The 14,724-nt window shown below is 32.7% G+C and overlaps 1 protein-coding gene across 7 annotated transcripts in view; it reads left to right on the forward strand.

Moving 5' to 3' along the window:
- hfp (Poly(U)-binding-splicing factor hfp) overlaps nt 1–13,423 on the forward strand; it is a 59,461-nt gene extending 46,038 nt beyond the window's left edge. For all 7 annotated transcript variants that reach the window (XM_076506727.1, XM_076506720.1, XM_076506748.1 and 4 more), the window contains 6 exons: nt 42–144; nt 476–604; nt 3,885–4,050; nt 5,703–5,989; nt 11,849–12,038; nt 13,019–13,423. In XM_076506727.1, coding sequence (XP_076362842.1) covers nt 42–144; nt 476–604; nt 3,885–4,050; nt 5,703–5,989; nt 11,849–12,038; nt 13,019–13,128 — 985 coding nt within the window. In that variant the 3' untranslated portion in view covers nt 13,129–13,423. The remainder of the gene's footprint in view (nt 1–41; nt 145–475; nt 605–3,884; nt 4,051–5,702; nt 5,990–11,848; nt 12,039–13,018) is intronic.
- Nucleotides 13,424–14,724: the final 1,301 nt, after the last annotated feature.

The raw sequence follows: 14,724 nt of genomic DNA on the forward strand, positions 1-14,724 counted from the left end.
AGCATCTAATGTTATCACAATGATATTATTTGTACTTCCAGAGGGTATGGCTTTATTGAGTATGAAAATTCTCAAGCAACACAAGATGCCATCAATTCCATGAATCTGTTTGACCTTGGGGGACAGTACTTACGAGTTGGAAGGGTAGGCTTACATATTTATTAATTTAATACGTAAGGTCTTAATTTAATTTTTCTGACCATGAGTTCATATTTATTAATACTCTGAGAAAAATAAAATAAAAAGTAACAACAGTTTAGTTTTCTTCAAAAGTTGTGAGTGAGTTAATACTCCACTAATTCTATTCATGTTCTAAATGTGCTTGTGTAGTTTTCAAGTGAACTTATCAGATGGTCGAGATTAATTTGTTTATTATCAGTTTACTAATCTTGTTATTCTTCAAGATGCATGTGTAGGATTTCAAGTAGTGTCTAAACTGCCTTAAGAAATAAACCTTTATATTTTTCTTACACAGGCAATTACTCCTCCTAATGCTCTTCAAGCTCCAAGTGTTAGTGGAGTTATGCCAACAGCAGCAGCAGTAGCAGCAGCAGCAGCAACAGCTAAGATACAAGCTATGGATGCTGTTGCATCCAACACCATGGTAAGCTTTTTTATTTAACCTTCAATACATCAGAAAGTAATTACACATGTTTCACCAAGGATTGTGTTACTTGACATTAATCCATGAAAGAGCCATTCTATGAGAAATGCCAAAACTGAAAGGTATGGAAAATAACCATGCAGTAATTATTTCACATAGTACAAAAGTACTTCAAAGTTTGAATTCATTCAATAAAAATGGGCTATTTTATTTTATGCAAGTAAAAATTTTACTATGAATTTTGATTTTAGAAGAATTTATAAAGATATAAGAATATAATAAAATCTGCAACAAAGTTAAGCATTTTAATTGATTATAGGACAATGTCACAATGATGTCTTTTCAGACTCTCAAAGCTGCAAATTCATACAACTATCGCATATAAAAATAAGGTATTTTATGTATAGAAGTTTCATAATCTGCTGAAACTCAGTTTTAGGTTTTAGTCTTGAATGGTACATTCTGCTGTTTTAGAAGTTAAAATGTTGACAATTCAATGAAAATCTTACTTATTGAGTTAATTTGTATTTTTGCAGATATATACTATTTTATTTATAAATATAGCATTTCTGTTTGGGGTAACTGACTTTAGATAACTGTGATTATTAAAAAGGCCTTTGATTCATCCACACATTTTTATTTATTTCTTGGTGTGGATTCCTGTGTACGTGCTGAATGGACCACCCAGAGAAGGCTATGTTCATCCAGTTTACATTCTCTGGGGCCTAAACAACCACTCACATGTTTGCTGTGCTTGGTGACCCGTGAAGGGGAGGAGAGAATCTTGATGGTTGAGCAGTTCAACCCTGACACATCACTTTGGCCTTGAATTTCTGTAGACAGACAGCCATGAGGTAGACCCCCAGGGTCATTTGGCTTGTCCACTTGAGCTTGGGTCAACCAAGTACCAGTGTTGGATGTTCTTAATGGGTGTTGTGGAGATTGTATCTGATGCTGGTGTTGGAGTATAGTGCTCACGAAACCATGGCATTTCTTCAGCGTCCTTGTTTGGTACTGTAGTGCATCCCCTCATAGGGCTTCATGATGGATGGGGTCAGTGACATCAAAACATTCCTTCTTTATTATGGAACCCCCTAATCAAATTTTAAAACTAGTGAAAACACAGACCATTAGTAAATGACCACATTTTGAAGATTGTTGCCATCAACAAGGTGTTCACCCCAATCCTGAGCTCTGAATTGGTGAAGTTGTTCTTCCCATGGTCCCTGAGGCAAAGTTCTTGGGGCTTATCTTTGACCGTAAGCTCATCTTTATACCACATATCAAGCAGCTATGAGTCAAATGTACAAGAGCACTGAACCTCCTCTGTATCCTCTCTTCTACCTCTTGGGGTGTGGATTGATGTTCTATGCTAAATATATATCATGCTATTATTCAATCAAAACTGGACTATGGGTCTCTTGTCTATGGCTCTGCCAGGACCTCAGCCTTGAAGATGCTGAACCCTGTTCATTGTCAGGGGCTTCCGCTTTGCACTTTCCCAGTCCAGAGCTTGTACACAGAATTGCATGAACTTCCTCTACACCTCCACTGTTTGCAACTGTCTTTACTGTATGCTTCAAAACTTCGATCTTTACCACAGCATCTCACCTGGGGTTGTGTTTTCTTTTCTTAGTGGGCCATGTTTTTTCAGAACAGACAATCTGCCATTGTTCCTTTTGGCTTTAATATCCAGGTGCAGTTGGATGAATTGGGTCTCTCCTTGAATTACATCACTGTATCCACTGGTCAGCCCATTTTACCATGGCTTATTACCATCCCCACAGGTGACCTTTCTATAAGTCATCTGAAAAATGCAGATACTCCCAATTGGAAATACCATCTTTTGTTTGCTGAACATCTGTTAAACCATCTTTCCATTCCAATTTATACGGATAGTTCCAAATCAGATGACTCTGGGACTCTGCCATGGTTTTTTATAGTTTTTCCATGGTAGCGATCAGAATATCCTCTACAGTTTCTGTGATCACTGCCAAACTGTATGCTATTTCTCTTGCCCTGGATCACATAGAAGTTAAGCAGTACTCAAATTGTACTATTTACACCAACTTGCTTCATTCTCTACTAGCCCTGGAATCGCTTCACATTAGTTCCTACCTTGTCCTTATTGAAATTATAAACCGACTGGCCCATTTCTCTTTAATATCTACTTCTATCCAGTTTTTCTACACACCAGGACACATTGGTATTTGCAGGAACGAGCTAGCTGACACCACAGCTAAGTCTGTCTGCTCTGATCTTATATTTAAGGCTCGGCTCTATGCCAGTTGGCAGTCAACTTGGAGTGAGCAACATGAAAACAAGCTTTTCCAAATAAAACCCTCTATTGGACTTTGGCTGTCTTCTTTCTGTAAGGATCGAAAAGAAGAAATTGTCCTACCTAGACTACACATTGGCCACAGTTTTTTAACTCATTATTTTCTTTAATCTGGGTCTGATGCACCATTGTGTGATCTGTCTGACACTCAGGTCACAATAGTCCACATTTTACTGTCATGCTGTCGTTACGATTCTCAATGACAGCACCATTTTACACATGTTTTGTCCCATGGTTTACCCCTGACACTGGACAGTGTCATCATAGACAATGTCACTCTCCACCTTACAGATGTTTTTATTTTTTTAAGGGCCATTGGCCTTTTTAATACTATTTAAGCATTTATTTAATTAAATAAAAATTTAACAGCCTTCAACCTAAACATAACAAAATTACAGTATTTTCCTTTGTCTGAACTCCCGAAATTTAAGTGCAAACACCAGTTTGTCTGGTATGATAGCAATATGAGATGCAAATTGAAATAAGTGTGTCACACAGTGCAGTAATAGAAAAAAAACTAATAGATTCATAATGTACATATTTGACATTTGTATTACAAAACTTGCAAGATGTGTTGTTTAGAGATACACAATTCTAACAAGATTAATGTTAAAAATTAACAAAGGTAAAATCCCAATGATTTTGTATCACTTTTTAATTAATTAGTAATTCTAACACTAAGTATTGTCAAAGGACTCTATAATTAAAAGTTGGAATAATTTATAAGTGTAAATGTGTTTTTGATTGATAGCTAATTTAACAACATTAATGATTAACATATTACTTTATAATTAAAAATAGAAGTTAAAACTCCAATAATTCCAATCAGAGCTTGCTATAGATTTCTTTTTTTTTTACGTTGTTTTTTTTCTAATTTGGCTGAACCATAAATGTAAGTCTTTATGAACTCTTCAATAATTATACTCTTGTTAAAACTTTTAGTCACTGGAAAGTCCACCATCAATACCACTGGTATCTAAAACAGTTACAAGTCCTATCATCCCACCACCAGGTTTAGCTGTCCCAAGTGTTGTTTCTCCTGTCCTAACAACATCAACAATTTTACCTCAACCAGTTATGGCTGCAAGTGCTCCTGGAATTATCACAGGTACAAAAACCTTCATTTGTATATGTATGTTTATAATGATGTCTCCCATTCTCCATCTAAATGTGTGTTTTATGCTTTTGGATGTTGGTTTAGTTTTTGTCTTTTGGCATTTAACTAAAAGTGCATGTGGATATATATATAATGAAGTGATAATGGTTAACATATTATTTATTTCTTGTACATTACACTAGCAACTATTCTATTACATCTACTTAACATTGTCATAAAATAACCATTGAGCATGACTTTCATTAATTAAAACTTTCTCCCATCACCTTCAATGTTCCAGCAGCATTTCAAAGTAAGCATTGTAATTCACTAATCAGTTGTTAAAGCTTTAAAATACTGATCTCTTTTAATAACTAAAAATTCTGCATTCCAATTGTAGTTTTCTTATACTCATAATCACTGTAAATCCATATTGTTTTATGGTATTCATAGAGTTTCAATGTTTTTGTAAACCTGTACAATTGCACTAAAGGACACTTATTTCTGAATAAGTAGACAAGTGGAAGCATTACCTACTAATAAAATATAATCTCTTTTTCATCTTTTATGTGAGTCAAAGTTAAAAAAGGAGTCAATTTAGAATTCATTTTATTTTTTACGTTGTGATGGAGTTTGATATTTATAATTATAATTAAAAGATGAGTGATTTTAAAGACAATTTTGTAATAATATTGTCTTCACCTTATTTCACTGTGATGTCTGTCAGGTGAGAACTTTCCTGAAGACAGTTTTATGGGAACTTCTAAGATAAATCAAGCATGCTACATGGAATAAAATTAAACCACACATCTAAAACTGCAGTTAACTTTCTGTATCAATTTGTGTGAATAGTTGCTACTCATGAAACATAAAAACAAGTAAGACAAATAGGAAATAACACAAAAGTAGAAGTAGAATATGTTACTAAAATTGTTTCATTGTGGCTGGTAAGTAAAAATTATATACTGAAGTTGGCATTCAACTTCTGTAATAGTCACATATTTACATGAACAGCATAATAACACCTGAGATGTGTAGGTTAATAGTTAAGAGTATTAGAAAAATCTGAGTACAGTAAGTGTTATTAAACCTTCCAATTTTTCTAATAACAGTAGGTACTGACCTAAACATCCTTGATGTCATTATGGTGTTTGTTGGGTATGTGACTGAGAAGATAAATCCTACTTGTCACCTATTTCCTGGTTGTCCTGTTTTAGCTCTATTCCTTACTATCCTCTTTTATTCAAAGCAACTGTCCTCTCAGTCAGTAGTCAATGTTCATTTTAGTTGTGAAGTGTTGTAGGTTCAAAAACTTATTGCTTCTAATATTTATTTATTTTATAATTCTGATATCACTTATCTAACATGCAAATACATTTTAAACAGTGTGTTCATCTTTAGTGTGTATTACTCTCTGTTTACCATATTTTACCCATCCAACATTATTGTTCCTATATAAGATTTATTATGTGCCACACTTTTATGAGAACTCAACGAAACATTGCTATTAGGCTACATTCTCCATGAAATTGTCAAGGAGATGAATTTATGTTTTTTATGTTCTTGTAGATAGATTTTCTTGTGTATTTTTAGTATCCACAGAATAAAATGTTTCCAAGTGATGGAAATACTTGGTAACATGTCATACTTGTTATGTGTTATAGGCGTGACTCCTACCAAGACTACAAATATAATTTCTCCTGTGGCTATTCCCTCTCCTGCTTGGGCTATACCTGCCTCAACTCTCCAGACTACCACATTTACCCCTCCAGCAAATGTTACATGTGTATCACCTGTAGTTGGGGTGGAAAAGACAAAGTCTGAAGAAACAGAAGAATCTAAAGAAGAACAACAACAGCAGCAGCAGTCACTCCAACAGCAAGAAAACATGATAATCAAAGGGCCTAATGCTCGAAATATGCTTATGCAGAAACTTATGAAAAAAAGTGAGGTAATTGATGTTTTGCAATAGTTTTGAAGTAAAGAATGTTAAGTTTTTTAAGCAAAAAACAATTGCAAAAGGTCTGTATCAGGAGTCTGTATATAAACTGCTGTTTTGTCCTGCTTTTTCCCATTCAGACAAAAGCAAGAAAGAAAAAAAACACCTTGATTATTGTGAAGTAATTCAAAGTCTGTCAACAAAATAATTAAGGTTTCAAAAAATTGAAAATATTGTTTAAATTCTTTAAAAAAATTTATTACCTTTCAACAAAAAGTTTCAATAAATATTCTGTCATTCAAGGTTAATACAAAAACACACAGGTTAAATTGCCAGACACAGCACCTGTGGTGTTTTTTGCATTCCTACTGTTGAAACAGGCACAGGCATTGGGAAGTCATCATCAAGTGTTCCGTCCTTAGACAGGTCTGAATTACAATTCTTCCTTCTATCTAACTCTAGCTGCTTTTATCTCCCAATCATAAGTCCTTCCTTGTTGGACGTCATCTAGTGGTATCATTTTTGCTTCCATCTTCATTTTCTCCGAAGGAATTTTTTCTTCCTTACCTGCTTTTTCAAGCTATTCCATCTCAACACATGCCCAATCTAGATTTTCTTTATGATTTATAGGACAAGTCCACTTTCTTCCCCCTCCTGATGTAGTGTTGTCCATATCTCAGGCACATGTTTTGCCATACTTCAGCCATAAATATATTTATTATTCTCTTTTTCAGTTTCCTTGCAAAATGTTCAGTAGCTACTTTTTCTTTGCAAAGGGTTCTTTAGCCCTTTTAATTCTGGTTCTAATTTCTTTAGAAATCTGTTTTGATACCTAAGTAGCAAAACTTCCACCTTTCCCAACTTCTATCTTTGATAGTAATGTCAAGTTTTCTACCTTCTTTCCTTGTACCCTCATCACTTCAACCTTTTTGATGGTTAGTTTCATTGTAAAATCTTTTTCTGTGTCATTTAATTTCATTGCTGCTTTGTCATTTTTAAGATTGCATTATTTGTTTTTCAATCATTATTACTTCAGTCAAGTTTTCCCATACTTATCTTATCATTGAATAGAATAATAATATTCATTCCTGCCTTTCCTCTTTTCCAATTGTTGCATCATCTGATTTATCTTCAGCTATTCTCACTATTTCTATTTAACTCATGTACAAAGCTACATTCAACCTTCTGTCTTTCTGGCTCACTCTAACCATTCTAATACTCTTTCAAATATTTTCCCAATCTCAATGAAAGATAACTATCCTTTGGTTAAATTCCAACCTCCTTTCATATATAGTTCTCATTGTTTCAGTTGCTTCTATTTTGCCACATCCTTTTCAAAACACCAGATTTATTCCTTGCAATGTGAGTTTTAGCTTTGTTTTCAGTCTTTGAATGAATAATTTTAGCATGATTTTTAACATATGGTATCAAGATAATTATTCTGAAATCTGAAAGGTCAATGTCATTTGGTTTCTTTTGGATTAGTATCAGTACTGGTTTCATAAAAATCTGTTGACCATTTTCTCTGTCATATGCCTTGTTGTTGGTTGTGGTCAAATCATTTACTGTTTTATCAATTCTGAAAGGATTTCATTGATTCCTTCTCTCTTTCTAAGATTTTTATGTTTGATTAATTTCAGTTTTAAGAACAAACCTTCTTTGTCTTCTGTTTGAAGTTTATCTTGCTTTCCTTCCTCATTGCATAGCTTTTCAATATACTTTTTCCACTTTTCTTTGACTTTTCCTGATCTCTCTACTTATGTAGTACCACTTGCATTATTTATCTAGATATTACCATTCCCTGTCCAACCAGGTTTCTCTTGCTTTATCAGTTTTTTTCTAAAATTTTTGTTCCTTTTCCTTCTTCATTGTTGACATTCTTTTTTCTTCTCTCCTTCATGTTTTATAATTTTCTCTGTTACTTCCATCTTTTTCCTGTTTCTCTCTCTGTTTGTATTTTCTGAGCCAATGAGTATTCTCTTTTTTATATTATTTCAAGGTGCTTGTATACTCGAGTCCCTTACTTTGCCTACTTGTTTTTGCTGCATTGTTGCTTCTTCATTCTGCTTTTTTAAACATTACTAATTTCTATCCTTTCAGCAAATCAACATTTCATTTTTTTTCTTCTCTTACTTATGATGATTTTCTTCAGTCTCAGATTTGAAGTGAACACCACTAAATTATGGTCAAAATCTGCATCTGCTCCTGGGTAACTCCGAGTGTTCAGTATGATGTGTCAGTATCTCTGTTTTACTGTAATATTATCTAGCTGGAATATTTCACAACCACCTTGTTTATTCTAGAGATATTGTCTCTTCCTTTCATGCTAGAACCGGGTGTTTGTTATGTAGTTTTTTCCATCTGCAGAATTAAACATGTTCTCTTTTATTTCTAGTTCCCAACTCATATTTACTATCTTTTCCTTCTCATACAGTTGCATTCAATTCACTCATAATGACCACGTAATCACTTCTATTTACTGCATCAATCATCTTTTCCATCTGTTCATAGACTGCATCTATTTATCTTTTTATCATAGTTAGATGATAGCATGTAGGCCTTGTCCATGGGTTGACCCTTCAGTTTGACAAGTAACAGCTATCACTTGCTCAAAGTATCATGACAAAGTACTCTTTGATGTCCCTTCATTAAGCAGTACTGCAACTCTTCTCTGGCTTTCCTGTCCATCTGACTTTTCCTGGTTCCTCTACTTGTGCCATTTACATTAATTCATCCCTGCTTTACCTCTCTCCCAATTGTTGCTTTATCTGATTCATCCTTAGCCATTCTCACTGTTTATATAAATGAAATAGAAACCCTATAACTAGAGTGCTTTTGAAAGGTCCACCTTTCAAAAGCACTCTAGTTATAGGGTTTCTATTTCATTTTTATCAAGACTTCTTGGACCTATGTTTTTAGAACATCATGAATATCTCACTATTTATATTTAACTCATGGACAAAGCTACACTCAATGCTGCTAAATTCTCTTTCACTCTTCCACTTTGCTTCACAGAGTCTTAAAATGTTCATCTTAGCATGCAGCATTCTTTTCTTGATGTTCTCTAATTTTCAGATTTTTAATGTCATTATAACATTCCATATTCTAGACTTAATTACAGTTCCTTTTTCTTTGCTTCTGTGAGAATTTCACTTGTTCCTAATCTGGAAAGCCTTACTTCTTTCCTTGCCAGGTGTAGCTTTCCCATGATCAAATGGCATGGTTCTGTTTACACTGCTTATTTCAGAGTCATTATTTTTTATATGTGCCACACTAAGGAGAAGTAGTTTAGGTGGATTCCCCTTGCCTTCCTCAACAGATGCATTTTATCATTCTCACTAGAAACAGGTCAAAGATCTTATGTCACAACATTTTAAAGAGTTATTTTCAAAATTTAGTTAAACAACTTTGTTATCAATGTATGCTGGTATAATTTGGATCACAACATAGTTTATAATTAAAGTTGTAATATTATGTATGTTTTGATTTCTTAATTTGAAAGATTTTTTTTTTAAATGCCAAGTGCAATTTTCTTGTGTCTTATGGCATGTCTTACTGTTCAGTTTATATTTGATTATACCTACTGTGTGAAGTCTACAATGGTTAACAATTTAGAAGCTCAAATTTCAGACAAGTACAAGCTAGAATATAAAATAAGAACCTCCCACCTGTTTGATTTGGTGAGATAGTGGTTACAAACCTACCAGGATAGCTCTACCCACTACTCCATTCTTTTGAAACTTTTCTTGACTTGTACCTACATGTCTCAAGTGCATGTTTATTACTGGTAAAAATGCTGACAGTCATGTTTAATTGGGTTGAAGAGAAAGCTTGTAATTTGACTGGATTGTTAAAGTCTATTGAGTAAGTCTTTGCTCTAAACATAATTTTTTTTAACCTACAAAAAAGCTTAGAAAACCAGGTAAATTACTATGGTCTTATGTGTGCCATCATAGCAATTTGATAATATTCTTGTTTTATAAAATGCATATTTGAAATCTACATAAATTTATTTGTTTTTCCCTCTCCTTTTGTGAGACTAAAGAAAGTTTTTAAGGTGAAGCTCAGTAAGTGTGATAGAAGAGTATAAATCAGTTTTGTAACATTGTAAGGATTAGAAAGCATCGTTTTCAACATATTTTTTACTTATTCTGTGACATTTTGTGAAAAGTAACCAGAAATTAAGCACTTACGATTAAGTAGTAGTAACATATAGATGTTTCTAACACTTGCACACTATGTACACCTACACAACTAAATTTCTACCATTATAGGAGGATAACTAACAACTTAATGGCAGGAGTGATTAGTCATTACTTTATGTTTGACAGGTTTCTATTAAAAATATAAAAGTAAAATAAGCATAAGAAATTGATATGAAAAGGTTAAAAGAAGAAACTCTTGGGGGAAGTATTTCTAATATGGTATTCTCCCTTCACTCATAGGTATAGGTTTTTTGTTTTGTGCTGCCCTCTATGTGAGCATTTTTTTTAATGCATGCCACAAGTCTTTAACCCTCTCTTTGTTGGAATTCAAAGTTCCAACACATTTCTTGCTTAATTGATTATGCTTCACCTTGCCACCAGTAGGAGAGCATTACTATCATGTGATGCACATAACTCCTTCTGTGTGTCAGTACCAAACTATCACTTATCATTTCGCAGTGCTTAAGTGCAGATGTCTTTCTTTAGAACAGTTATTACCCTAGAAGTGGTTTGACTTTCTTTAACTTAGTACAAATTAATTTTGTTTCATTTAATTTTCTTTGAGAGCATTTGGTTTACCCATGTTTGCTGTACATTTCTCATTGATTTCATATCATGCATGAAATCTGAAGTCATTACCACTTTGGATGCATATCACTCATCTATTCCCGCACCTTCGGCCACAGGTATGAATGACCCACCCAGGGATTTCGGGATCCTTTGTTTGTGGGGAGATGAAGCACTATGTGGAACACACGTTTTCTCCTGTTCTTATTTTTTCCTGTATGTTTTGGACCTTTTGCAGGTATATACTGACTGTAATTTTGATCTCTTTCCATCAACCTGCCAAAGTTCATCATGCCTTCCTACACCTTCACAAAGATTCTATTCAGTCTTCATTGGTTTTCTCAGAGCTGTTTGTTAGTTGTTGTTTATGACCCATTTACTGTATTATGAGGGTTTTATCAAATATGGTGAATGCAGCAGACATATTAGATCGACTTATGAATATTGGCCTTTCTAGAGAAATTAACATTTTATCATCAGTGTCTTTTAATAAAAGAAAGTTTATTTGAAGGCTGAAACTTACATAAAATTATTGTAAATGTTCATTAAAAATAACTTGCTAGGTGAAGTTTACCAAAACATTTTATATTTGTTGAATTAGATAAAAACAATTAACCCATAAATAACAGTTCAGAGAAATGCTACCACATCAGCAGAAAGTGCAAACTAATGTCTTAGTAATTATGTACAGTTGATGTATTATTAGAATTTTGAAATGCTTTGTCCACTGTCTTTTATTTTCAATGGTATGTTACTGTGCAACATAAACTAAATAGAGGTATCAGTTGTAGCACATTGGATGATTTTATGTAGTACATTCAGATGGAATTTTGACCATTTGGACAGGATTTGCACCTCAAGGAATTTTCAGTAGTTCCACTTTTTTTCTTTCACTTTTCTCATTAGTTATGTATTAGTGCTCACTAATTTCAGCCCTCTCTTCACATTGTACAGAAGAGGAATAGAAAATATGTATCCGACTCTTACTTTTACCCACTCTAAATTCTCCTTATTCTGTTGTAGTGAATCATTTGCTTGAATTATACCACAACTTTAAAACTGACTCTGCGAACTATAAGCTTAATGTTATTTTATGTAGTCCTCAGTTGTGATCCTTCGAAATATGGTGGATGTGGAGGATCTAGATGAGGAGCTGGAATCAGAAGTAACAGACGAATGTGGCCGATTTGGTGAGGTAAACAAAGTGATTATATATCAGGAACGTCAGTCAGAAGAAGAAGATGCTGAAATCACCATCAAAATATTTGTGGAGTTTAGTCAGCCTTTAGGTAAGTCTCCATTATATATTACAATAGGAACGGTGATAGACTGGATCATTTAAGCTACGTCAAAACACAAATTTTGTTTTAAAAAAAATATTATCTAGAGACTTGATCTACTGTTTGCCTTTGGTACTTTTACTGCAGCAAACTTTTTTGCTAAATTCACAGTTCATCAGTTCTTCTGGCAGAGTTAAAAGATTAAAAAAGAAGGCCTCATATAGTGTTAGAATGCAAGCACTTTGCTTGATTTTGATGTACAGTCCTACAGTTTTAGATTTTAGTGGTGAGTAAGGAACTACACATCAATCTAAACAAATTGCTTGCATTCCACTATTGTATTAAACTTATTTTGTTTATTTGCTTTACTTTTCTAAGCAGCACTAGTGAGCTGTGAATTTAGCAAATGTAGTCTGTTGCAACAGAAGTAGCAAATCATAGAATAGATTAGGCCTCTGCATTGTCTTCATTGAAATTCCAAAATAAATAAATAAGTTAATTCATTAAATAATAGTGAATTATGAAGTGTGACTATATGCCACATTAAACAGAAACCTAAAGTATTCTAAGTTTTCAGTAGTGAGTAAAAGACTTTAAATGAAAAACAGATAAAATACATGTAAAATTTATTAAGTGTACTATTAACAATTTATTATATATAACTGTATATAATCTAAGCTATTAGTGCATTATACATTTCCCTTAAGTTAAAACAGTTCACTTGTATGACTTACAAGACTTTATGTTTGGGGAAGTTTATTTCAAACCAATGGTTTTAAAGCTTATTTTGGAACATCTATTCAGTGTTTCATTCAAAAGATTGGACACATTTATACTTTCTTCAGCTTCAAAAGTTTATTGTCACACATAAAGTTAGTTTTCTAAGTAAGAAATTATTAAAAACCTCTTTAAACACAGCTTCTAACAGCTATTATTCATAGTTGCAGTGGATAAAATATATAATGTTCTTGTAACTGTTTTATCTACAGAGGCAAACAAGGCAAGAGATGCATTGAATGGAAGGTATTTTGGAGGTAAAGTAGTTACTGCTGAACTTTATGACCAAACTCTGTATGAGGCCAATGATTTATCTGGTTAAATGTATGAATTTCACATCCTTTTACTGTACATTATTCACTGTATGAAAGTTATTTACATAAAGAATGTAATTTTAGGTGAAAACTTTTGTATTGTAGTGTTTACTTTTTAATATTCTGTACACAGGTTCATTCATTTTGACTGACCTTGTAACCATCAGGTAATCATGAAACTATACATACTATAATTCTGAATTTAAGTAGTTTATCTTCATGAAATCTAGCAAGTATTTAGTACACATTGTGAGTGTTGTACAAAAAAAAAATCAGGTTTTATAATAAAGTATTTTTAGTAAATATTTGTCTCCGAATTTATGAAGCCTTTATTGGGTTAGTCTGAGTCCAAAGTGATTTTCATGCAAAAATTAAATTAAATGTTTTAAATTTCTTTGCATAACCTCTAGAACATCCTAAATGAATGTCAAAAGTTTTTCAGTACAACTTTCCAACCAATACATAAAAAAATATATATATATGAAATACATCCAAGTTCCTTTTTTTCTTTTTAGAATGAATGCACATTGTAACAGACAGTTGCATAAATTTTACTCTTACACCCAAAACTAATAGACTTTTTACTCAGTTTTATTTCTTTACAGTTACACTTAAACTGTTTATTATGTGGGACAACTTTGTGTACAGGAAAAATAGGGTTAACAGTGTGCACTTCAAATTACACAGTCATGTCTCGTGTTGCATGTGATATCATAAGTAGTTTATTTAATTGTTTTCATTTGAGATTTTGTAATTTTAAGTATCTAACTTTTACATTTTACTTGCTTTTATAACAATAAATAAGAATTTGACTAAAACTAGAAATCTAGTACTTATGTCTAAAACCTTGTCTTTTTCAAGCTTTGATATTCACTAGGCATAATTTTTTGTAACTAGAGCAAGCTGATGTAATTAATTACTTTTAATCAATTATTACATTAATTAGTGTCACATGAACTAATTGATTATTTGAAATTATAATTAAATCAGTTTATGGAAATTAGTGATTAAGACACTCAAATTGCAATATGTGGGTCTTTGGTTTAAAAACATTCACGGAACATGCTCCCTCCTTCAGCTGTGCAAGCATTATTTATGTGATGGCCAATCCAACCTTTCCTCAGTAAAAGAATATCCTTACAGTTTATGGTTGAGGATGGCTAATGCAGATAGCCATAAAGAAGCTTTCTGTGAAATAAAAATAATAGTATTTTTTTATTACATCAATCCTCACAGATATAACCAACTGATCTAAATTAGTGTTTCTGGTTGTTATTGTTTTTGATTGTCACAATAACTGATTTAGTAAAATTATGACTAAAATAATTGCTACATAAATAAATAATCTAAATTAGATTTTCTGGTTGTTACTATTTTTACCCTTTTCATACTATCCAAGTAATTAAAATATTGATATTGTGTTTATTGTTAAGCACAGTCACATTGTTGACTACTAAATTAATACACTTTTTTTTAACTATAAATTTGTTCAGTTTTGATGAAGTTGGGGGTGGGACTATTAAGGATATATTCCACTGTGACTTATAGTAAACTGTTGACCAAATGAAAGGCACCATCTGTTAGTATCTGCTATATTTTTCTTA

The sequence above is a fragment of the Tachypleus tridentatus genome, chromosome 1, assembly GCF_004210375.1.
Source record: "Tachypleus tridentatus isolate NWPU-2018 chromosome 1, ASM421037v1, whole genome shotgun sequence".
Classification (NCBI taxonomy): domain Eukaryota; kingdom Metazoa; phylum Arthropoda; class Merostomata; order Xiphosura; family Limulidae; genus Tachypleus; species Tachypleus tridentatus.